Source organism: Salvelinus alpinus, chromosome 10 (genome assembly GCF_045679555.1).
Source record: "Salvelinus alpinus chromosome 10, SLU_Salpinus.1, whole genome shotgun sequence".
Lineage (NCBI taxonomy): Eukaryota > Metazoa > Chordata > Actinopteri > Salmoniformes > Salmonidae > Salvelinus > Salvelinus alpinus.
In genome coordinates this window covers 37,120,927-37,146,642 of record NC_092095.1, presented here as the reverse complement: position 1 = coordinate 37,146,642, position 25,716 = coordinate 37,120,927, and the positions used below count along the sequence as shown (strand labels likewise).

General features: G+C 41.6%; 1 protein-coding gene across 1 annotated transcript in view; it reads right to left on the bottom strand.

The window, feature by feature from the left end:
- Positions 1-5,307: 5,307 nt before the first annotated feature.
- c10h18orf63 (chromosome 10 C18orf63 homolog) overlaps positions 5,308-25,716 on the bottom strand; it is a 34,970-nt gene continuing 14,561 nt past the window's right edge. The window contains exons 7-14 of the mRNA XM_071329134.1: positions 24,206-24,282; positions 22,250-22,356; positions 16,524-16,620; positions 15,307-15,392; positions 12,655-12,841; positions 9,240-9,938; positions 8,483-8,566; positions 5,308-7,348 (exon numbers count right to left, since the gene is read on the bottom strand). Of these exons, the coding sequence (XP_071185235.1) occupies positions 7,226-7,348; positions 8,483-8,566; positions 9,240-9,938; positions 12,655-12,841; positions 15,307-15,392; positions 16,524-16,620; positions 22,250-22,356; positions 24,206-24,282 (1,460 nt within the window). The 3' untranslated portion in view covers positions 5,308-7,225. The remainder of the gene's footprint in view (positions 7,349-8,482; positions 8,567-9,239; positions 9,939-12,654; positions 12,842-15,306; positions 15,393-16,523; positions 16,621-22,249; positions 22,357-24,205; positions 24,283-25,716) is intronic.

The window sequence follows — 25,716 nt, the reverse complement described above, 5'->3', positions numbered from 1 at the left end:
TGACAGGAGGGGGGCTCGTAAAAGCAAATGGATGTACAGTACCAGTCAAAAGTTTGGACACACCACCTCATTCAAGGGTTTGTCTTTATTGTTACATTTTCTCCATTGTAGAATAACAGTGAAGAAAGATGTCAAAACTATGAAATAACACATATGGAATCATGTGTTATTTATGCGCTCCCGAGTGGCGCAGCGGTCTAAGGCACTGCATCTTAGTGCTAGAGGCTTCACTACAGACCCTGGTTTGATTGCAGGCTATATCACAACTGCCTGTGATTGGGAGTCCCATAGGTTAGTGGACAATTTGCTGTGGTAGCCATGCTGGTTACGTGTGCCTTAAATTCTAAATAAGTCACCAGCAAAGCACCCCCACACCACCTCCTCCATGCTTCATGGTGGGAACCACACATGCGGAGATCATCCGTTCACCTACTCTGCATCTCACAAAGACACGGCGGTTAGAACCAAAAAGCTCACATTTGGACTCATGAGACCAAAGGACAGATTTCCACCGGTCTAATGTCCATTGCTCATGTTTCTTGGCCCAAACAAGTCTCTTATTATTGGTGTCCTTTAGTAGTGGTTTCTTTGCAGAAATTCGACCACGAAGGCCTGATTCACGCAGTCTCCTCTGAACAGTTGATGTTGTGATGAGTCTTTTACTTGAACTCTGTTAAGCATTTATTTAGGCTGCCATTTCTGAGGCTGGTAACTCTAATGAACTTATCCTCTGCAGGAGAGGTAACTCTGGGTATTCCTTTCCTGTGGCAGTCCTCTTGAGAGCCAGTTTCATCATGCGACTGCACTTGAAGAAACTTTCAAAGTTCTTGACATTTTCCAGATTGACTGACCTTCATGTCTTAAAGTATGGATTGTCATTTCTCTTTGTTTATTTGAGCTGTTCTTGCCATAATATGGATTTGGTCTTTTACCAAATAGGGCTATCTTCTGTATACCCCCCTTCCTTGTCACAACACAACTGATTGGCTCAAACGCATTAAGGAAGACATTCCACAAATGAACTTTTAACAAGGCACACCTGTTAATTGAAATGCATTCCAGGTGACTACCTCATGAAGCTGGTTGAGAGAATGCCAAGAGTGTGCAGCGCTGTCATCAAGGCAAAGTATTCAGACCCATTGACTTTTTCCACATTTTGTTACGTTACAGCCTAAATTCTAAGATTCTACTTTGAAGAATCTCAAATATATTTTTATTTGTTTAACTTTTTTGGTTACTACATGATTCCATATGTGTTATTTCTTAGTTTTGATGTCTTCACTATTAGAAAATAGTAAAAAATAAAGAAAAACCCTGGAATGAGTAGGGGTGTCCAAACTTTTGACTAGTACTGTATGTGAAACAGCTAAGCAAACACATGGGATTTTGTCATATATGCAAAAACGAGCTATGTCTAACGTAAAATTAATAACTAACCTAGTCAAGGATGATCATGCAATACCTTGAATTTGAAGGTTTAAATATATCCCTCTGGTGGCCAAGTTGACCTATTTTCAAAAATCTAATTGGTTGTGGATAAAAAGTTTAAGATCTTTGATAGGCTGAAGCAAATTTGTTACAGGAAACAATCACTGCCACCTAGTAAGGTTAGCATAAGGCTAAATGTGGCTGGTTCTGTAATGGGAACAGCTAACGTGAAGCCTTTGATCAGGTGCAACTACGTCAACAATTTTAGTTGGCTGATGATTAAACTAAACTTTTTCTCATGTTCACTAGTATGGCCCCAGTGGCCTTTTCATTGAGACTGGTCTTGAGATAGCCTTTGTTGCAAAAACATTGACGTCAACATTAAACAGTCTCCCTGAGTTCCCTTTATATCCCATTGTCCTTGTTTTTCTCTAAACATGTATTGGTAAACATTAAATATGCAGCAAAAAGGAATCCTAGGGAATATTTGCAGCCCACCGTCTGATTTAATGACACCCCCTAAAGTTTCCAACCTTTCCAACTCTTACATACCTCTGTTTCCAAGACTATTTGAAAGGAATACAAATATGTTTGAAGGAAAAAGCCTGTCAGTTAATGCTGTTTAGTCAATGAGCAACTGCTGTAAGCATGCGACTACAGTACAGGCTAAACAGGGGTGTAATATACATATTTTTTAGGCCTCCTGACATTTGCCTTGAAAGGAAAACAAAACCACCATTAAGGAACACATGACAAGGCTGTAATAAGGGAGCAGAGACCTTAGTCTCAGTCTGTGGATGGCGATCATTAACAGTATGTAGGTTACGTAGATCAGGTAAACAGAGCATTGTCATGCAGCAGCCCGTGAATAAACCGCACACCGGTGCGAGCCACGGCACGCCTCAGCCCGCGGAATGTGTGCTCCAACCCTGGAGCAACAGCATTCAAAAATAGGGTGTTTCTCAGGAACTCAACCTCCGTCTCCTCCAGCTACGCTGCACACCTGTCTGTACACCTCTCTTTTTGTCTAGTCTGTCTCTACACCTCTGTCTGTGTGTCTCTAACTCTCCAACTGTCTTTCTGTCTGCACCTGTCTGTCTCTACACCTCGCCGACCGACTGTCTGCATTAGTCTGTCTCCACACTGACAAGAGATTAAGGCCAATAGCTTTGATGTGATTTTGGCCTCCATTTCTCTCCGTAGCAAGCCACACAAACACATTATTGCCAAGCAATCACACCCCATAGTAATTGATAGTACCCGTAGGCATTGTAAATGAAATATGAAACCCATATTCGACAAAGGTATGTTGGACTATGGCATAGATGATCTCTCTCTGTAAGACGAGTGAAACACAACTACAGTGATCCCTCGCCACTTCGCGGTTCACTTATCGCGGATTCGCTATTTCGCGGATTTTCATAATGCATTTTTTTTTTTTTTTTGGTGCATTGTGCTCTGCATTCTGATTCGCTAAAAACTCACTCCCGCTTCTTGTATCAAAACATGCTACGAATTGTGCTATCATTTTGTCGTCTCGTGCAGTTATGTGTACGTACATAAAACAGCTTGGCAAATTTACATTAAGTTGGCCAAATTATCTTGTAATTTCGAACATCTCCTAAACCCATAATGTCGACGAAACGGCCTACACGTGAGTCACTGTATTTGTATACATGTAATAGTTGCTAATTGTAAAAAAAAAAAAAGTTTTCTATTTCGCGGATTTCACTTATCGCGGGTCATTTTCGGAACGTAACCCCCGCGATAAACGAGGGATTACTGTACTGTACTATGGGTAATGAATTCTTATCCAGATTCTTATCTTAAGATGCCTAGGTGGGACAAAAATACATTCGGAAAGTATTCAGACCCATTGACTTTTTCCACATTTTGTTACGTTACAGCCTAAATTCTAAAATTGATTAAATAGTCCCCCCCTCATCAATCTACACACAATACCCCATAATGACAAAGCAAAAACAGGTTTTCAGAAACTTTTGCAAATGAATAAAAAACGGAAATATTACATTTATATAAGTATTCAGACCCTTTACTCAGTACTTTGTTGAAGCACCTTTGGCAGCGATTACAGCCTCAAGTCTTCTTGGGTATGACGCTACACGCTTGGCACACCTGTATTTTCTCCAATTCTTCTCTGCAGATCCTCTCAAGCTCTGTCAGGTTGGATGGGGAGCGTCGCTGCACAGCTATTTTCAGGTCTCTTCATGGATTCAAGTCCGGGCTCTGGCTGGGCCACTCAAGGACATTCACAGACTTGTCCCAAAGCCACTCCTGAGTTGTCTTGTTCTGTTGGAAGGCCCAGTCTGGAGTGTGCGGAGTGGAGTGTGCGGAGGAGCGGGGTGACATGAGAGGATTTAGGATGTTTGCAGAGAACGACAGGGTGTTGTCCAGGGCCACGCCAAGGTTCTTTTGCACTCTGGGAGGGGGACACCGTGGAGTTGTCAACCGTGATGGAGAGGTCTTGGAATGGGCAGGCCTTCCCCGGGAGGCTGTTGAGGTGGTGGGCCAACATCCAAGATGAGATATCTGCCAGGCACGCAGAGATGCGTGTCACCACCTGTGTGTCAGAAGGGGGAAGGGAAAAAAGTAGTCGAGTGTCATCCGCATAGCAATGATTGGAGAGACCATGTGAGGATATGATGGAGCCGAGTGACTTGATGTATAGAGAGGAGGGCCTAGAACTGAGCCCTGGGGGCTAGACACAGATCCTCTCCATGTCACATAGTAGGAGCGGCCTGCCAGGTAGGATGCAAACCAGGATGCAGAGCCTGAGATGCCCAGCCCTGAGAGGAGGATCTGATGGTTCACGGTGTCAATGGAAGTTGATAGATCTAGGAGAACGAGAACAGAGAAGAGAGAGTCAGCTTTGGCAGTGCGGAGAGCCTCCGTGACACAGAGAAGAGCAGTCTCAGTTGAGTGACCCATCTTGAAGCCTGACTGTTTAGGGTCAAGAAGATCGTTCTGAGAGAGACAGCGAGAGGGTTGGTCAGAGACAGTACGCTAAAGTGTTTTTGAAAGAAAAGAAAGAAGGGAGTTTTTGTAGTTTTTTTGTAGTTTGTAGTTTTGTAGTTTTTGATGTCGGAGGGGTCGAGAGTTGGTTTGTTGAGGAGGGGAGCAACTCGGGCCATTTTGAAGTCAGAGGAGACTCAGCTTGTGGTCATGGATGAGTTGATGAGGGAAGTGAGGAATGGAAGAAGGTCTCCATAGATGGTCTGGAGAAGGGAGAAGGGGATGGGATAGAGCGGGCAGGTTGTTGGGCGGCCAGACCTCAATAGTCGCAGGATTTCATCTGGAGAGAGAGGAGAGAAAGAGGTCAAGGCATAGGGTAGTTCTGTGTGAGTGGGACCAGTGGACTCAATAGGCTGTGTGAATCAGGAGCGGATGTCGTCTACTTTATTTTCAAAGTGGTTGACAAAGTCATCCTCAGAGAGGGAGAAGGGAAGGGGGAGGAGGATTAAGGAGGGAGAAGGTGGAAAATAGTTTCCCAGGGTTAGAGGCAGAAGCTTGAAATTAAGAGTGATAGAAAGTGGCTTTAGCAGCGGATACAGAGGAAGAGAAGGTAGAGTCGGGAGTGAAATTAGGTAAAGACTAATTATCAAAGTAATATCACATTACTGTCACAAAGAGTACATGCATCCATAAAAGGACCATGATGCTTGGAGTCATTAAATCTAATGACTAACAGTTGGCCTTAAAGCCGAGAAAGGGAAGAGGAAAAATTCACACGGTCTGTTTCACATTAAAAACTGTGATGTATGAAATACTACCCCTCCAAAATAATGGTTTTAAAAAACCTTGAAAGAAAAGTTGAAACTAAATGCAAAGCTCTCGGTGTCAGATTGGTACGGATCATTAAGCTTTTGCCTGAATAAACCATAAAGAAAGAGCTTTAAGTCTCCTCTTTGAAAGACACGCAGTTTGGCTTCTGATGCTTGTGATCAAAGTCGCCATCCATTTACATTTCACACAAATGCTTTTTACTCTTTTGCAGTCGATCCAGACGGAGGGTATTACAGCTGGCTCCAACAACCATCGCATCGCTTTCCATCATACTTAGTTATACAAGACTTTTGTGCTGTCGCAATTCTGTCTCTAGCTAGGGTACCATCCAACTACCGACAGATTTTCATGCAAATATTTTAAAATCTGCATAAAAACAAAATGCGCATTTTCCCACCAGAGATGTGTTTCCATCAAATTTACTTGTTGCAGATAATAGGCGGTGCGTGATGACATAGTTCACATGAAAATTAAAATTCCCATGTGCCGAATAAAAAATACAAGTTAAATGGGTTTCCATCGCATTTTCAACTCTAGTGATGGTTTTGTCACAAGAAATTATATAGCTAATGTGCCCACTCTGGTCTTGGCACGTGCATTCTAGACAACAGCTCGCAGATACAGTGCAGGTATAGCCTACATGATGAAATTATTATGGACGAAAGAGCAAGATAATTTTTATTTGTCAAATGGCAGCCAAGCATCAGGCACCAGAATAAAACCCTTGATATTTATTGAAAATAAGTATAAAGCTCATTACCGTGCACTTTCACCACCCTGTGAAGTTCATCATAACGTATTTCATCTGTAGCCTAATAAACTGCGTGCTTTCCTGAGTCATAGTTGGAGGACCACACAACATTGCGTGACTCCAAGTTTACTTTGATATAATTATTATATCAATATTTGTGCATAAAGACATTTCCACCACCATTTCTCACATAATTTAAACATCCCACCTTGTCTAGCGTATTTTGGTTTGTCGGCATTTGGAAAATTTACCTACAAATTTGCTGTTTTCATCAGGCTTGTCATTAAATTTTTTATCCGACATGTACTTTACTTGCATAAAAAGGTTGAATGGAAACCTGGCTAGTGAGGGAGGCAATTGAAGAGAATTTGTGAGTTGACTGGCTGGCTCAGTAAACATAGCACACTTCAATCAATGCGGTCAGAGGTAGACCTGGGTTCAAATTCTATTTTAAATCATTTCAAATACTTTATCTGTTTGCCTGTTGCAGTGGAACTAATAGAAAAGTCCCAAAAGTGCAAACGCCGGCCACCTGGCACTCCTGTAGGACGCCCCCCCCCCCCAAAAAAACAACGATTTGAAGATTATCGAATAGTATTGGAATCCAGGTCTGGTCACAGAACATTCACTCTGCAAAGAGCAGAAAATGTAAGGGGGCCATATTCATTTTACATGGGGAATCCTTTCTATTTAATATTAAAAACATCTTCGTTTTATTATGGCAATCAATGTGTATGCACAATTTCAAAGGATCTGAATATTGAATAAGTACTACTCTGAAATGAAAACTCCATTAACAGACATTTGCTTTTATCTTTTCTGAAATAAAGCTCAGACATACTACAGAAAATGACATATTGAACAAGAAAAGCAAGAAAAGGGGATTAATAAAAATTACTAAAATATAAAACATAACTATATAAATAGGAGATATTACTCTTTTTATGTTAAACAAATAAATTCAATAAATATATTACATAAAATGATCTGTTCTTACCTCAAACTCAAGGCCAGAAACATCTTACTAACTCAGTTGAATTGACTTCTGTGCCAAGTGGGTATTAACTTCATAACAAGAACACCATACAGGTACAGTACATATCATTCAAGAATGATAACACAGAGACCTGATAGCAATACAAAGCTCACTATCAATGACCCGTAAAACCAGCTCGTTCTCTGTGATGTTGCATAGTGTAAAATGACCCTCTCTGTGTCTGTCTGGAAGGTGACCCTCACTACTCAAGATTCACTCAGGCAACGCATGACCTTGGACACCAGCTCCTCTTTCCTTTCCTTGGACCGTACCACCACTCCGCGGCTCTTCAGCCAGGCCTGCAGGGTCGTCACATTGATCTTCGACAGCTGAATAAATAGCAAACAAGACATGTTCAATCATAAAGCCAATCAATCAATTAAATGTTTTTCATAAAACCCTTCTTACATCCTACTTATCCTACTGTAGGTCATGAAAAAATCTGAGGTGGTAGAGAATTTCCTCACAGGTATACTGTAATCTTTGTATAATGTCATCTTTCGGATGCTTACTTTGCTTACTTTAGTTTCTGAATTATAGCTCTCAAATTGTACCGATAAGGAAATATTTATTTTTTGAAAATCCTTCAGCTTAGTTTACAATTAGCGGTTTGAGAGTGATGTCGTCAGACAGAGTGGAGACACCTTCACCTTCTGAGGGGGGAGCATATCAAACATCAAGACATTTCTTATGTGAATCCTCCATACATTATGTGTTGAGATCCTTAGTTTTGTTCACTCTTCATTGTACAGGAAAATGTACTTTCTGTTGATTGTGTGTAGATGTTGGCAAATTTCCTGGCTCCTTTGGGTGTTTGCTTACAGAGAAGTATAAATGACCTAAAAGCTCAAATCAACTCAGACTTCCATAGTTTACTCAAATAAAACCAAAACCAATGCAGCTACAAAAGATAAATGACTGCAGTTGTAATAATGAACTATGCAGACGCTGTAAAGTAATTTTGAAGAGTAACATCCCTATAGATTATATCTGGCCCTCCCTGAAGTATATTTGGTAAGGTCACTATGTCCATTCAGTGCCAATGTGTGTGCCATTCCGAAAACGAATCAGTCAAAATAGCAGCAATCATTCTAATAAACTTTCCCCCGGCTCCCTCGTAAAAATGATCAACCGAGTCGTAACTTTTGTGAAATAGTATCTGTAAAAAATGGTATCTAGCTCGGGAACAAGACACAAGACGGATCTCATTTAGTAAAAGCTTGTAATGGAATTCAATTAGGGGTGTAGTGGGAAAATCTATTTGGTTTATGGATCTTGCTAAACACTTACCCTGATGTATCGTCCCCTAATCAACCTGCTTTGGTGGGATGTTTTGCCTCCCTCAAACCATTTGTCGAATTTATCACCTCTCTCAACATGCAGAACATTTGCAAAATACATACTTTTCACTGTAAATCAAAGCTATGGTAAAGGGCAAGGTAAAAGTATAGTAAAGGACATACCTGGTTACTTCTCGCGTGCTTCTCCACATCCACATCCTGCACTGCAGACTTTGGCTTCTTTGGTTTTGACTCAAACCAGTCCCCCTGAAAGATGAGAACCCATTACTTTAAATACAATATATCTTTATATATAAAAATATATATATATTCAAATTCTCAGCAAATACACACACATAAAACATATTTGACTCCTGCACAGTCTCAATCATACAGTACAGTACAGGGACAAATCATCGCCTGGGAAAAAGCATTGACTTCACACAAACAATCAAGCACTGAATGCAATGGATATGCCCTTAAATTTAAATTAGGCGAGCTAATCTTAATTCCTAAGATTGAAATCCCATCGTAGCCCTTTCCTGCAGTAAAATGACCTAGTGGACACATGGGTGGAATGTTATTCATATTTTCATAATTTCAAAATTAATAAACATTATTAAAAAAAAATTACGCTGAAAATACAGTGTTTCTGTGTCAAATAGTTTTGTTTTCAGTCTTCTGTGATGTACAGTATATATAGTGTAATGTTGGGATGCAAACAAAAAACTCTATATCTGACATGGTACTTCTTTTTTAAAGCCCATAACCATGTGTGTGAGGTGTATACTTTTGTTTCAAAGGAGATTTGTTTAAGACTACCAAAAAACAATCTGTGTGACCCTGATTTAGCCCACTGCAGTAAAAGTTTCAACTGAAATGTGATTGGACTAAATCTCAAATTACAATTACATCCAGAGTGTGTTTGGTGGTGACTCACCCCTCTGTTGCCTAGCAGGCCAGATGGAAGAAGATGAGGGGGACCCGAGGCGATCTCGTCCCTCACTCTGAAAGCGCTCTCACTGGCGTGCACCTGGGAGGAATGTGGGGATACCGCTTCAGGCCGCGGACAGGGGGTCAAGTGAGGCATGGACGCTGGAGTGGGCCGGCGGGCTTCCTCTGTCCACTTGGAAGAGGTAGACGAGGAAAGCAAAGAGAGGGGAACCGACGAGGAGGAAAAGGAAGAGAAGGCTGGGCAGGCCCTCTTCTGTCCCGACACAGGTGTCTGCCGTTGCTCCTCGGCTCTCCTCTGCTGCTTCTCAGCCAAAAGCTGGGTGACATTGACATGGCGCGGGAGGGCCTTGTTCTTGAAGATGGGTACCATCTTGGGTCCAGTCGGTGGGGCCTGGTTGTGTTGGGGGTGTGTGGTGGGTTGGGGAGGGGCTGCACTGGGATAGAGAGAGGAGGAGGGCAAGCCTCTCCCTGGGGTATAACTCTGAGGGGGTGTGGGATGGACCCCCTGGGTTCTTCCAGTGCTGAGATAGCTGCTGCTGCCACTCTGTCCCACTGGCTGGCTGAGAGTCTGGGCGCCTGGTGCCCCCCCAAATGAGGGCTTGAGGGGGCAGGGAGCATGGAGTTGACTCAGCACGGGCCTGCTAGCTGACTTGGTCGTCAAGTTCACCGGTTTGCCACTAGCCACCTGCGACCACAAAGGAATGCACAGTGCAGTGATGTTGGGACATGGGAACATACAGTTCTGGGAATTAAAAAGTGAAACTGTACTGCAGCTCAATAAAAAACATTTCCTTCAAAGTGGATGTACTGTAACTGCACCGTCATTACATGTTGTATTGCTAATTAACTAGCATTTGGCACCATGTTTGTCACATTAACAATGTACCTTCTTGCTGCAGCAGGGCATTTTGAAAAAATATGATATAATGGCCAGAGTTGCACCAGCTTTGTATACTATAAATGTATGAAATTAATCCATAATGACTCCATAATACCTAAGAACCATATATCACGTTACCCCAAATCTAGGTACATATACAGTTATTACTCTTGTAAAACGGATGATTACTGTGAGTTCAAGTCCTACTTAATTAACTTCTTAATTAAACACTTTAAATACCCACTTGGCACACACCGGTTGAATCAACATTGTTTCCACGTTATTTCAATGAAATTACATTGAACCAACGTGTAAAAGACATTGAATTGACGTCTGTGGCCAGTGGGTTGGGTGTTTCAACAAGCTCCCACATAATTTGTCAACCTTTAATAACAGCGTCTCGTTCCAGGTCCAGCACAAATAAACCTCTATTCACTTTGACAGCTAGAGCTTCCACCACCAACATCTGTGGGCAATAACAAACCAGGGTCGTATTCACTAGGCACCAAACAGACGCAAAACGGACTGAAACAGGGAGGGACTAACCTGAAGTTATCCAATATGAATCGTTTGTTTTCATGGCTGTTTTCTATTGCAAAACCTTTTGCTACGGTGAGTACTAATGAATATGACCCAGGGAGGAGGATATGACCTAGCTGCTAGCAGAACGCTTTGCCATTGTTTCAACTTGAAAATTCAAGGATTTTCTCTGCCTTGTATTATTCACCCAGATTGTACTAATCAATCACCAGAAAGGGTGGGTGGACAGAGGAGGGAACCGGAGCCTTCTCTCTCTCTTTCTGCTCGTTTCTCACATCCTATTGGGAGAACCCAGACATTTATCATCACACCTCCTTTCTGACAGTTTGGGATAACTGTCAAACATAAATTTGGATCTAGAGAAATGTAAGGCGTAAATCTTATTTTGTGAAGATAAATTCTACAGATAAAACTAAAGTGGGAAATATAAAAAATCTACTATTAAAATAAAATCTTTATCATGAATAGTGTCTCTTTTGTAAAACTTCTAAAACGTAGAAATCTTGCATGTGTAATTTGAAATACAAGAGAAATATGAGCGGCACCAAGGCACAATATAGTACCAGTATGTGCGTCTATGTGTGCAAAATGACATAAGTTGTATCAATGACAGTCTGTAGTCCTGTACCTGTGAGTGTGTCTGTGCGTACGAGTGTGTGTGCAGTGTGCACTCGTGATGCGCGGGTTGACTCATAACCTACAGTCCACGCGGATACCGCGGGCAGGACGGGTTTAGGGTAATTCAATATAGTGTGGATAAAGGGCGGGTGGGTTGAATAGAGAGAAAACAATACCTTACAAAATCCATAAATGTATCATTCTTGTGCAATTTATATTTGCAGACTCCCTGATCTATAGGTTAATAGAGTTTTTTTCTCTCATTATTTTAGACTATCTGGCATTAGTGCACAAGCCTAAGCTTTAGGGCCTAACTGTATGCGTGCCAAATAGCCTACACACCAATCGCCAAATGCTTTGGGGAACGGGCAGAAAAAGTTCAGGTCAATCCACTGAGGCAAAAAGGGCAATGTCGGAGTTTAATTCAATAAGAGAAAAGCTGTGAAAGTGAAGGGAAGTAATGTTTGGGAAAGATTGGTTGTAGTGCTAAAAGAGGATGATAGCAATGCAGGCTATGTGTGATGATTGTGAGGCACTAAACAAATTCAACAGTCACAAGACGGTAGACTTCAAATAGGCCTATGGCACGTCAAGGGAATTGTAGCCTGCTGTTCAAACGGGTTAAATGGAAAGTGAAATCTGGACCTCTCACATAGCGTTAAAATTAACTCCTGCAAAATTAACCACTTCTTGCAGTAAAATAATAACCTACACCAAATGTAGGCAACATTTTGACTCGGGAACAGGAGTGGAGAAATATGATTTCTTTCTTTCAGCATCTTGAGAGAATGCTAATGCTCAGTACCATCTGTAGAGGTACTATATTTATCAGAATCATAAAAGCTGATAGTATTTCAACCACATAAAATATGCATTCAAGCCAACCTGAAATCTTATCAGAAACATGTTGGATTGTTTTCACAGCTTTCTATTTCCTACAGATCAAACTGATGTCATTTTTTGGGAGTTACTGCATTTTCTCCCAGTCCCTAAAGGTCTTTGCTCCATGAAAGAATTTGACAGAGAAAACTTTACCAATGTCAACTAGATTTAAGCATTCATTCTATCGATTCAAGACATTATTCTGGTGAGCAAGGGTTTATTTAGTCTTCTAGGGCAACATATAATGACAGAGGAGAAGCTGCATGGATCTAGTTGACAAACAAATAGCCTACCAAACTCTTTCTGCAGACTTTGACTGTAGCCTATAGAGCATTTTCTATATTAGCGGGTTAGGGTCGGGTGCGGGCCTAAGATTTTCACTTCATCACATATGGTCGGGCGGTTGTGGATTATTAGCAATTACGGGCATGTGCGGGTGAACAAACAGCTGACCCGCGCACCACTAGTGTGCACCCTGTACCTGTGCTGAGGCGATGCTTAACAGGCTGGTGGTGTGGTAGCAGGGCTTGCTGGTCATGCGGGCTGAGAAGCCACAGACAGTCTGCAGGCTCTCCCTCAGGTGGGATAGGAAGGAGCCGAGCGCCCCCTGGAGGTCCACCCTGGGACAGCGCTGCACAGGCTCAGTCCGGATACAGCTCAGAGGGTATCTGAGCAGACTAGTTACAGGTCCAATGCATCTGTTTTTATCTCAGTAGCAAATGATTTCTGGATAACAATTACGTACCCTACTGTGAATGTTTTCAAATAAAATGGTAAACAAAAATAACTTCTTAGAAAATAGCAATTTCTCAAGCAAGATTTTTGCTAGGACTGCCTGGGAGTAGTCTGAGTAGGGAGGGGAAAACTTAAAATGAGCTGTTACTGGCAGAGGTTTGGAACTCTCTTTCTTATTGGTCTATTAACCGTTGACTGGTAATATCACCAGGCAGGCCAAAACTTCATCCCACCTAAACAGGCTGAAATGTCATGCAGTCTTTTCAAACAGCTCTTACACTAAAAGGGCATTATCAACATTTTCACAATATTATTCAACCTCATAGTGTGGAAGTATATAAACTCAGCAAAAAAAGAAACGTCCTCTCACTGTCAACTGCGTTTATTTTCAGCAAACTCAACATGTGTAAATATTTGTATGAACATAACAAGATTCAACAACTGAGACATAAACTGAACAAGTTCCACAGACATGTGACTAACAGAAATGGAATAATGTGTCCCTGAACAAAGGGGGGGTCAAAATCAAAAGTATTTATTTATAGCCACCAGCTGCATTAAGTACTGCAGTGCATCTCCTCCTCATGGACTGCACCAGACTTGGCAGTTCTTGCTGTGAGATGTTACCCCACTCTTCCACCAAGGCACCTGCAAGTTCCCGGACATTTCTGGGGGGAATGCGCCTAGCCCTCACTCTCCGATCCAACAGGTCCCAGACGTGCTCAATATGATTGAGATCCGGGCTCTTCGCTGGCCATGGCAGAACACTGACATTCCTGTCTTGCAGGAAATCACGCACAGAAAGAGCAGTATGGCTGGTGGCATTGTCAAGCTGGAGGGTCATGCCAGGATGAGCCTGCAGAAAGGGTACGACATGAGGGAGGTGGAGGTCTTCCCTGTAACGCACAGCATTGAGATTGCCTGCAATGACAACAAGCTCAGTCCGATGATGCTGTGACACCCCGCCCCAGACCATGACGGACCCTCCACCTCCAAATCGATCCCGCTCCAGATTACAGGCCTCGGTGTAACGCTCATTCCTTCGACGATAAACGCGAATCTGACCATCACCCCTGGTGAGACAAAACCGCGACTCGTCAGTGAAGAGCACTTTTTGACACCTGTCTGGTCCAGCGACGGTGGGTTTGTGCCAAGTGAGCGACCTTATCGCTGGTGATGCCGGATGAGGACCTGCCTTACAACAGGCCTACAAGCCCTCAGTCCAGCCTCTCTCAGCCTATTGCGGACAGTCTGAGCACCGAAGGAGGGTAGGTGCGTTCCTGGGGAACTCGGGCAGTGGTTGTTGCCATCCTGTACCTGGTGTGATGTTCGGATGTACCGATCCTGTGCAGGCGTTGTTACACGGTCTGCCACTGCAAGGATGATCAGCTGTCCGTCCTGTCTCCCTGTAGCGCTGTCTTAGGTGTCTCACAGTACGGACATTGCAATTTATTGCCCTGGCAACATCTGCAGTCCTCATGCCTCCTTGCAGTATGCCTAAGGCACATTCACACAGATGAGCAGAGACCCTGGGCATCTTTCTTTTGGTGTTTTTCGAGTCAGTAGAAAGGCCTCTTTAGTGTCCTAAGTTTTCATAACTGTGACCTTAAGCTGTTAGTGTCTAAAAGACCGTTCCACAGGTGCATGTTCATTAATTGTTTATGGTTCATTGAACAAGCATGGGAAACAGTTTAAACCCTTTACAATGAAGATCTGTGAAGTTATTTTGATTTTTACAAATTACCTTTGAAAGGCAGGGTTCTGAAAAATGGACGTTTCTTTTTTTGCTGAGTTTCTAAAACACAGGAAAATCTAGTTTGCCTGAACTGGGCCTTTAAAGAAACGTAACATGTTCACTGTCTGGATGGAGCTCACTTTAAAGGACCCATCTGGGATTGGTACATCCATTTTTGGACTTTTAAATTAATGATGTATAGCCATTGATGTTTGAAAAATATAACTTAGAAACTCCTCACGAGTTTAGTTCAACTGTTATACCCCATCAGAAGCCAAAATATAAGCTTGTTTTACTCCATTATTTGTAAACAATGTAATTGCCCCTTTAAGATTAATTGAAATGTATGCCAAATTTGAATGAATTTAAAGAGTGAACGCTGGCTTGAAGAACACCATATGTGAACCATTTTACACGGCTTGTTTTGTTATTTTCTTTCTCCAGATTTCGATTATTGTTTCATTTTACAGCCTATCAAGGGACAAATGCTGGTTACAAGTAGTTACAAGAAAACACTAACTGTGCCTTATCACAATAATAGTTGCATGAGTAGACATAAACGTGACAGTTTTGAGTCAGTGTAACAACATAACAGTCAACAGGTTGGCCAAAGGCAGATGCCTCCGATGGTCCCCAATCCATACTATAGGCTTAAAAGGATACGTGAACAGCCTTTCTCCAACCAGTTTGAAGTATACGTTGCAATAAATCACTTCTTCCTCATCAATTTGGGGGAGTTGGTAGCCATACTGAAAAATAAGAAAAAAACAAGATAGAAGTAGTAAGGACAAATACATTAACTGTGTGCGAGTGTGTATTGTGTGTGTGTTTATAAGCTAGCAGTGTCAAACAGAGGGGGTGAGTAGAAGAGACAGCAAGGGAGATTATTTGTTTGTGACCCGTCTCTGGATGTTAAGCACTCACCCAGATGTGACGACAGACCAACACCAACACTAACGTGTCGAGCATTACTATCAGCCAGCTGTCCCGTCCATTTGTTCTATCCACTGGAACAACCCCACAGGCCAGTGAGGCTTTGGCAATGCATGTTTATCATTGGTCATTTTAGGAGCAACGGGACCTTAATTAACAACATGATGGTAGAGTAAACTGTTAGGCAGCGTGGGTGTGAAATCTGATGGCTTGTTTCCAGCCAACGTTAGTGAGTCATACCGTCATTCTGAAGGGCCAAGTCCACAGTCAAACACTGTCACACAAACTCACACGCATACAGGCACACTCAAGCACACACACTGCGCCGGGCCAAGTCCATGTTTAGTTGCTGACAGATGTTGACAGACAAGATGTGAGCAATGGGATGTCATTCACCACCTGTCGAGTTTGATCCTGTGGTTGAAGTTAGAACAACAGTTCCCTGGAGTAGTCCACGTGTGTGTGTGTGTTGTGTGATGCCAATGTGAGTTTGCATTATTGTTGACACAAAAGAAATCAGTTGATGCCAAATAACTTGACATGGTTGTGACACTACATATCATTTAGGTAAGCTAGCAAGCAGGCGTTATGCCTAGCCAATTACAGTAGGTAACCTATCAGTGAATAAGTCTGATTTTACAGTGGCACATGGTTCACTAAAGTGAGCTTGACCCAACCTGGAATCATAACCTTTAACTAGGGCCCAGAGCTTTTCCTAGTCAGGTAACGTAGTCAGGAAAAACTTGTAGTTATGACATATGAGATGTCTCTTTTATGGCAGCTTTATGCAGCCCTTATGAAAAGTAGTTCATGTGAAGTGTAACTTACCTAGCCTGGTCTCAGATCGGTTTGTGCTGTCTTGCCAACTCCTATGGCCATTGTCATGACAGTGATTATAGGAGTTGGCAAGACAGCACAAACAGATGTGGGACCAGGCTGTAACCTACCAAACTGCTCCAGTGATTCTGGATATCAGCGTAGCACTGGAAGGGGCTCTCGGTGGGCATCCGGTGACTGATGCTGACGATCTGACCCCTTTTCATGCTACACACAACACAGACGGAAGCTATATATCAAGTGTACCTATAACATATCAGTAAAGACATACAAGATTGACAGGTTGTACAGATGTCGGACCTTAATTTGGATCTTAATTTGTCAAATCTTAGTCAGTTTTGCTACAGCAGGAAAATAATCCCGCAGCAACAGGAAACATGAATTATTATTTGATTATAATTAATGGACATGTTTGTAGGGTTTGATATATTTATCTTAAGGGAAAATCAAGTCTAAAATTTCAAAGTGAAAATTACAAACTTCAGAAGCCTTTTTAAACCTCAAATGAAGATCCTAAACCTATACCTATATTCTATTTTGATCCGTTTTGGGCTCAATTCCATTTCAATTCAGTAAATTCAGGAGGTAAACTGAAATTGCTAAATGTATGTTCACTTCCTGAATTGACTGAATTGAAATGGAATTGAGCCCAACCCTGATTTTGATGTTTTTACGTTTTATGTTATTCTCTGTTCATACATAAGTATTCAAGTTCCATGACATATCAACAGTTCAATCCAACCTGTCATCGCAATGTTTTTCCCCCCTCCATTTATGCCATTCCAGCCATTACAATGAGCCTGTCCTCCTATAGCTCATCCCACCATCCTCCACTGGATTACAGTGTCTTTGTTTTCAAACTCCTGCCTGTGTGCACGTACCTGTGTACAAACCCCTGCCCGTGTGCTCGTAACACTTGTTATTATGAATACAGAAAGAATCTGCATGGTGCTTGCAACGCTAGGGTTGTGTGCTCGATTCCCACAGGAGAAGTGGGAATGAAGTATGAAAAGTATGAAAAACGTATGAAAATATACAGTGCCTTCGGAAAGTATTCAGACCCCTTGACTTTTCCCACATTTTGTTACGTTACAGCCTTATGAAAGAATCCTCAGAAATCTACACACAATAGCCCATAATGACAAAGTGAAAACAGGTTTTTAGACATTTTTGCAAATGTATTAAAAATACAAAACAGAAATACCTTATTTACATACGTATTCAGACCCTTTGCTATGAAACTCAAAATTGAGCTCAGGTGCATCCTGTTTCCATTGATCATCCTTGAGATGTTTCTACAACTTGATTGGAGTCCACCTGTGGTAAATTCAATTGATTGGACATGATTTGGAAAGGCACACACCTGTCTATATACGGTCCCAAAAGTTGCAGGGATGCAAACCGGTAAAGGCCCAAAAAGGTGACACTTATTTTTTTTGCACTGAAACATGCACAAAATCTCTGCTAGTGGGAAATGCAGGTTTTAACTAATTAAATAGCAAAGAATATACGAGCTACATGATCAGTCTCTATGTGTAAAATAAAACATTTAAAGAAAGCAATCCAATCTTATTTGTTGCCTAGACTTTACTGCAAATGACACTCAAGTCTTGAGAAAAAACAATACACTAATATTGCAGTTAGCCATGACAGCCTTTATAATAGAACGCTTGTGACCACACACGTCTAAATATTGCACTTGGGGAAAAAATATCTTAAAGTAGAAATAGAATGAAACAAATAGGCGTTCTATTTTTGCTCTATTATAGTGGCCACTATAATAGACATTGATCAGGTGCACAAGGCTACATGTGTGCAAAAGTAAAAAATGTAATTATCCCCCCTCACACACAAGTGTTATTGTCAAGTTCAACACAATAAAAGCAATATCTTTGGACTACACTGCACATTATTACATTGTACACTTTCTGCCTGTGAACATCTGTTCTACAATGTGCCAGATACCCTTTGTTGACATAATTGATCTCTTTCAGGCAGAGACTACACCTGGCATAGCCCTTTTTATCCACTGTATTGAAAAAGTGAGAAAGAGGGAAAGTGTGTGGTGTTCCTTTCACCTCTGTCATGACGTGGGCCTTTCAGGGTATAGATCGCAGCATCCCCCTCTTTCTCTCTCTCTCTCCCCTACACCCAGGTTCTGTTATCTCAGGTCATAAATTCCTGGAGGAGACTCTCTCCCCCTGGCCATGCAGAAAGAGAGACACATAGAGAGAACAAAGGATTTCACATGGCGAACTGGGAATTTGATACAAAATGTCCACTTGTGAGAAGGTGGGAATGGTCTGTGGACACTCAAAGGACAGGTATGACGAGTGTGTTTCATTTGGGGACCTCAGAGAGGAGAGGAAACACATAACTATAGTATATCTCTGAATATGTAAATTCTCAATTATGGGGTTTGTATATAATTCTTGTATAAAATTAATGAGTAAAGATGAAACTATTTGTGAAATGATGTAAGCTGATTGTAAACCTTTAACGAAAGAGAATTGTATTCCCTTTAAAGATTAACTAAGTCACTGACCTCGATGGACACAGAGGGGGCACAAGTTGAGTTTAGACCACAAAAACCCCAGTTTAAGCTCAGGTTGCAATGGTTGTTGAATTCCTAACCATACCACGTGGAGCATTGGCTTCACGGCGGGAAACGGTTAAACTCTGAGACTATCGATCCCGACAGAATAAGAGCAAATCTTAGATACTAATTACTAGTCTGCAGCTAGAAATTATGTCACCCTGGGATGCGTAGACCGACAACTGCCGAAACATCTATTCTATGAGAACATTTCTGAATGGTACTCTAAAGACTTTGATCTTCAGGGAGGCAGAGAGAGAGAGACGATGAAGAACTGACTCTCCAACAGAAGGACTGACGATTCCAACAGAGATCACGACAACACACTGGGCGTAAATATATATTGATTGCAATTATTCCCGAATGAGTGAGCGTTCATGTGCAAAGGATTAGCATTTCAATTAATATAATTATCAACTGTGTAGTGACTGCTTTTGTCTTTCCCGCCCTCATCAGTCCACACCCACTTCCCTTTGTCCACCAAGCCGTCATATCGGCTTAGCCCACTAGGGAACCTCCCCTACCATTTCCTTGTAACCATATCTACTGTTTGTTTGTTTATGCATTTCTGTGATTATTTAGTTAGTTAGTAAATAAATTATTAAGACAATTGGTATATGGATGATTCATAGTAAAGGCTGGGTTCGTGCAGATAACCAACAATTTATGATGTTTGGAATGAGACTAACGTGAGGTAAAGAATAATTCATTAATTAGAAGACTAATTGATCAGATATTAAAATATCTGAAGAGTTATATTAGGAAAATTATAACTTTGTAATCTGAAGATTTTCCTTGGTGCCCCGACTTCCTAGTTAATTATATTTACATGATTAGTTTAATCACGTAATAATAATTACAGAGAATTGATTTGATAAAATAAACGTCTTCACTTTAATGATGCCAAAGACACGACACCTCTATAGTGGCATCCAGCATAAACCAGGCCCAGCTCCAGCTACACTTGATCCCTGAATCCACTTGTTTCACAAGCAATGCCTCATTTTCACCTAATTCACTCATTCTGAAAATTAACCACATACTGTCGAGGGAAAACATTAGTTCAGATAGTAGTTGGTTCATTTGCTAGTTAACATTTCACACAGATTGCCAGGGTCCAGTAAGCAACTAATGTGTTATAACTTGAGGAACGGCAAGGAGTCGTATACCAGTTAATACTATAGCCAATTGGTTAGGTTACTAACGTTCGCTCATCTGATGTTGTAACGTTAGCTAGCTGTCAGACTTTATTAGCCAGCTAATTTTCACACCAAAAACTCAACTATTTGATCAGTTAAGTTGGCTAATGTTGCTGAACATTTATCTTGCTAGCTAATGCAGAATTCGATCCAGCTAGCAGGATACTTAACAATGTTAACAATAATTGTTCCACCACACTTTCTCCCTCACCTCAAACTTTCCAAATGCCAGTTGTTTTTCAGTTAGAGCTCATGAAGTACGCTTCATCACCTTCTCACCCCCGTCTCCGTGGTCAGGCTTCTCACCTACCTCTTTGTTATCGTTCAGGGGATGCGCTTCTGTAACTTGCAAACTGCCTTTCCAATCTCTGCTGTCTTTCCAGAGAAAATTGGTTGTTTCTTCAGTAGCATGCTGCATTCTGTTGTTATGTGAACGATTGGCTGAGCCTTGGATACAGCCAGTATTGCTCCAAACGCGCATCACTTGTTCGCTTACAGCCAGTAGTGATCCAAAGCCCCCCCCCCCCCCCCCCCTCCCTCCCACGGAAAAACTTTTGTCATAGAATCTACACAAATCACTTAGGTCACCTATTTTGGATTCAAAACAGCGAATTTCGCCGAAAGGTGACTAGTTTGCAACCCTGCACATTTGACAGTGCATGTCAGAGCAAAAACCAAGCCATGATGTCGAAAGAATTGTCCGTAGAGCTCCGAGACTGGATTGTGTCAAGGCACAGATTTTGGGAAGGGTACCAAAACATTTCTGCAGCATTGAAGGTCCCCAAGAACACAGTGGCCTTCATCATTCTTAAATGGAAGAAGCTTTCTGGAACCACCAAGACTCTTTCTAGAGTTGCCGTCCGGCCAAACTGAGCAATAGGGGGAGAAGGGCCTTGGTCAGGGAGGTGACCAAGAACCTGATGGTCACTGACAGAGCTCTGGAGTTCCTCTGTGGAGATGGGAGAACATTCCAGAAGGACAACAATCTCTGCAGCACTCCACCAATCAGGCCTTTATAGTAGAGTGGCCAGACACAAGAAGCCAGTCCTCAGTAAAAGGCACAAAACAGCCCGCTTTGAGTTTGCCAAAAGGCACCTAACTAAACAAGATTCTCTAGTCTGATGAAACCAAGATTGAACTCTTTGGCCTGAAGGCCAAACGTCACATCTGGAGGAAACCTGGCACCATCCCTACGGTGAAGCATGGTGGTGGCAGCATCATGCTGTGGGGATGTTTTTCAGCGGCAGGGACTGGGAGACTAGTCAGGATCGAGGCAAAGATGAACGGAGCAAAGTACAGAGAGATCCTTGATGAAAACCTGCTCCAGAGCACTCAGGACCTCAGACTGGGGCAAAGGTTCACCTTCCAACAGGACAACGACACTAAGCACACAGGCAAGACAACGCAGGAGTGGCTTCGGGACAAGTCTCTGAATGTCCTTGAGTGGCCCAGCCAGTGCCCGGACTTGAACATCAAACATGTCTGGAGAGACCTGAAAATAGCTCTACAGCAACACTCCCCATCTAACCTGACAGAGCTTGAGAGGATCTGCAGAGAAGAATTGGAGAAACTCCCCAAATACAGGCGTGCCAAGCTTGTAGCGTCATACCCAAGAAGACTCAAGGTTGTAATCGCTACCAAAGGCGCTTCAACAAAGTACTAGGTAAAGGGTCTGAATATTTATGTAAATGTGATATTTCAGTTTTAAATGTTTTTTTACATTTGCAAAAAATTATAAAAAACAGTTTTTCCTTTGTCATTTTGGGGTATTGTGTGTAGATGGATGAGGGAATTTGTTTTAATCAATTTTAGAATAAGGCTGTAACCTAACAAAAATGTGAAAAAGTCAAGGGGTCTGAATACTTTCCGAAGGCACTGTCTAGCTACAGCATATTTTCAGATATTATACGTTTCTCTCTATAAGCACTCTCTACTGTAAGTCGCTGTGTATAAAAGTGTCTACCAAAATGTGATTACGTGACCGCTGTGAAATTGCTGAGTCTACCTTTAAAAGGAAAATAAAATGTGTCAAAGTGCTGACCTTGGCAGAATGTAACACCAGTTGCTAGACATGGAGGTCTGGATAACAGCATCTGGCTGGCTATGGAAGTTCCTCAGGACCGTGGGAGGGATGTCAAAGTCTGCCAACTAAAAGTCAACCATACAATCCTTAAAAAGTAAATATTACAAAGTACAACTAGAGATAACTAATGAGAACCTAAATAGAATGCTCTGAGAACAAATTATTATAATGACAACCTGATGAATGGTTAAGGTAGAAATACTTGATGAAGGTGTGTAGTTTGTTAACTTTTTTGGGATAGGGGGCAGCATTTTCACTTTTGGATGAATAGCGTGCCCAGAGTGAACTGCCTCCTACTCTGTCCCAGATGCTAATATATGCATATTATTATTACTATTGGATAGAAAACACTCTGAAATTTCTAAAACTGTTTGAATGATGTCTGTGAGTATAACAGAATTCATATGGCAGGCGAAAACCTGAGAAAAATCCAACCAGGAAGTGGGATATCTGAGGTTGGTCGATTTTCAACTCAGTCCCTATTGAATGCACAGTAGGATATGGATCTGTTTGCAATTCCTACGGCTTCCACTAGATGTCAACAGTCTGTAGAACCTTCAATGAGGCTTCTACTGTGATGTGGAGCCGGATGGGAGCTGTTTGAGTCAGTGGTCTGGCAGAGAGCCAGGTCCTGGTCACGCGCATTTCACATTGCTTCTCTACAGACAAAGGAATTCTCCGGTTAGAACGTTATTGAATATTTATGATAACAACATCCTAAAGATTGATTCTATACTTATTTTGACAAGTTTCTTCGACCTGTAATATAACTTTTTGAAGTTTTCATCCGACGTTCGGCTGGGACCTGCACGAGCGTTTGGATATGTGTACTAAACGTGCTAGCAAAAGTAGCTACTTGGACATAAATAATGGACATTATCGAACAAAACAACAATTTATTGTGGAACTAGGATTCCTGGGAGTGCATTCTGATGAAGATCATCAAAGGTAAGGGAATATTTATAATGTAATTTCTGATGACTCCAACATGGCGGAAATGTATTTATATTTTCTGAGCGCCGTCTCAGATTATTGCATGGTGTGCTTTTTCCGTAAAGTTTTTTGAAATCTGACACAGCGGTTGCATTAAGAACAAGTGTATCTTTAATTCTATGTAAAACATGTATCTTTCATCAAAGTTTATGATGAGTATTTATGTTATTTGACGTGGCTTTCTGCAATTTCTCCGGATATTTTGGAGGCATTTCTGAACATGGCGTCAATGTAAACTGAGGTTTTTGGATATAAATATTAACTTTATCGAACAAAACATATATGTATTGTGTAACATGAAGTCCTATGAGTGTCATCTGATGAAGATCATCAAAGGTTAGTGATTAATTTTATCTCTATTTCTGCTTTTTGTGACTCCTATCTTTGGCTGGAAAAATGGCTGTGTTTTTTTGACTTGGTGGTGATCTAACATAATCATATGTTGTGCTTTCGCTGTAAAGCATTTTTTTTTTTATCGGACACGATGGGTAGATTAACAAGATGTTCATCTTTCATTTGCTGTATTGGACATGTTAATGTGTGAAAGTTACATATTTCTAAAAAATATTTTTTAATTTCCCGCGCTGCCTTTTCAGCGGAATGTTGTCGAGGGGTTCTGCTAGCGGAACGCATGTCCTAATCAGGTTTTAATGTCTGTCTGGCAGTGTGATGCATGGTACAAGATATTGTGTTGGGGGGGAAACAATTGCCAGTGAACGTACTTCTGTTTTAGCAGTGTTCTATGGAATATCAGACAGTGAGACAATAGCTTTTCTTTACTGCAATATTTAACAGATGGCTGTGTGTGTGTGTGTGTGTGTGTGTGTGTGTGTGTGTGTGTGTGTGTGTGTGTGTGTGTGTGTGTGCGCACGCACGCGCGCGCGAGTACGTAGGGGTGTTCTGACTGGCTGCTGGGCTCACCCTGATTGGAGGGAGTCGGACAGTGTTGGCCTCCACACTGACACACAGCTGGCTCTCATTGGCACTCAGCTCCATCACTGGCAATGGAAACATAGAACCTTGTCATTCTGCTGGATTAGAGGCCGGTAACACTTCATTTTAAAGTGACCTAAATAACCCAAAATATAACTCAGTATAATTCCATCAAATACATATGATGAGGACTGTACAGTACAGGGGCGAATCCTAACATCTTTCTACTCAAGTAGATTTTTCACTTAGTCATGCCATATCAATGTCAGGTGAAAGTTTATATGTACAGTACAGTCCTGACCATATGTATTTCGACAGTAAAGCTATACTCCAGCAATTTGAATTGGATATCAAATCAAATTTAATTTGTCACATGCACCGAATACAACAGGTGTAGCCCTTACTGTGAAATGCTTACCTACAAGCCCTTAACCAACAATGCAGTTCAAGAAATAGAGTAATGTAAATATTTACTAAATAAACTAAAGTAAAAAATGTAATAAAAAGTAACACAATAAAATAACAAGGTAATTTGTACATGTAGGTAGGGGTAAAGTGACTATGCACACATAATAAACAGCGAGCAGCAGCAGTGTAAAAACAAAGGGGGGAGGGGTGTCAATGTAAATAGTCCGGGTGGCTATTTGATTGATTGTTCAGCAGTCTTATGGCTTGGGGGTAGAAGCTGTCAGTATCTGGTGTGACCACCATTTGCCTCATGCAGCGTGACACGTTGTCCCACTCGTCTTCAATGGCTCTGCAAAGTTGCTGGATATTGCCGGTAACTGGATCAAGCTGTCGTACACGTCAATCCAGAGCATCCCAAATGTGCTCAATGGGTGACATGTCTGGTGAGTATGCAGGCCATGGAAGAACTTTGTTTCAGAACATTCTCTAGCAATAGCTTTGGTTGACGTTCCTGCAGTCACCATGCTAATTGCACGCGCCCTCAAAATCTGAGACATCTGTGGCATTGTGTTGTGTGACTAAACTACACATTTTAGAGTGTGCTTTTATTGTCCCCACCACAAGGTGCACCTGTGTAATGATCATGCTTTAATCAGCTTCTTGATATGCCATACATGTCAGGTCGATGGATTATCCTGGCAAAGGAGAAATGCTCACTAACAGGGATGTAAACAAATCTGTGCACAAAATTTGAGAGAAATACGCTTTTTGTGCGAATGGAAAATGTCTGGGATCTTTTATTTCAGCTCATGGGATCAACACTTAACATGTTATGTTTATATTTTTGTTCAGTGTAGTAAGTAGTCTAGCAGTATTTGGTCCCAAATCGCGTGAACCCAATGACTACATCAAGATTGTGACAACAAACTTGTTGGGTGCATTTGCAGTTTGTTTTGGGTGTATTCTTTCCAATAGCAACTGAATGGGGAATGGTATCTGGAGTAATTTTCTTTGTAAATGAGCAGAGATGTTTCTGAACACTTCTAAATTCATCCTGATGTTGCCATAATTCAGATAATTCATGAATGGAT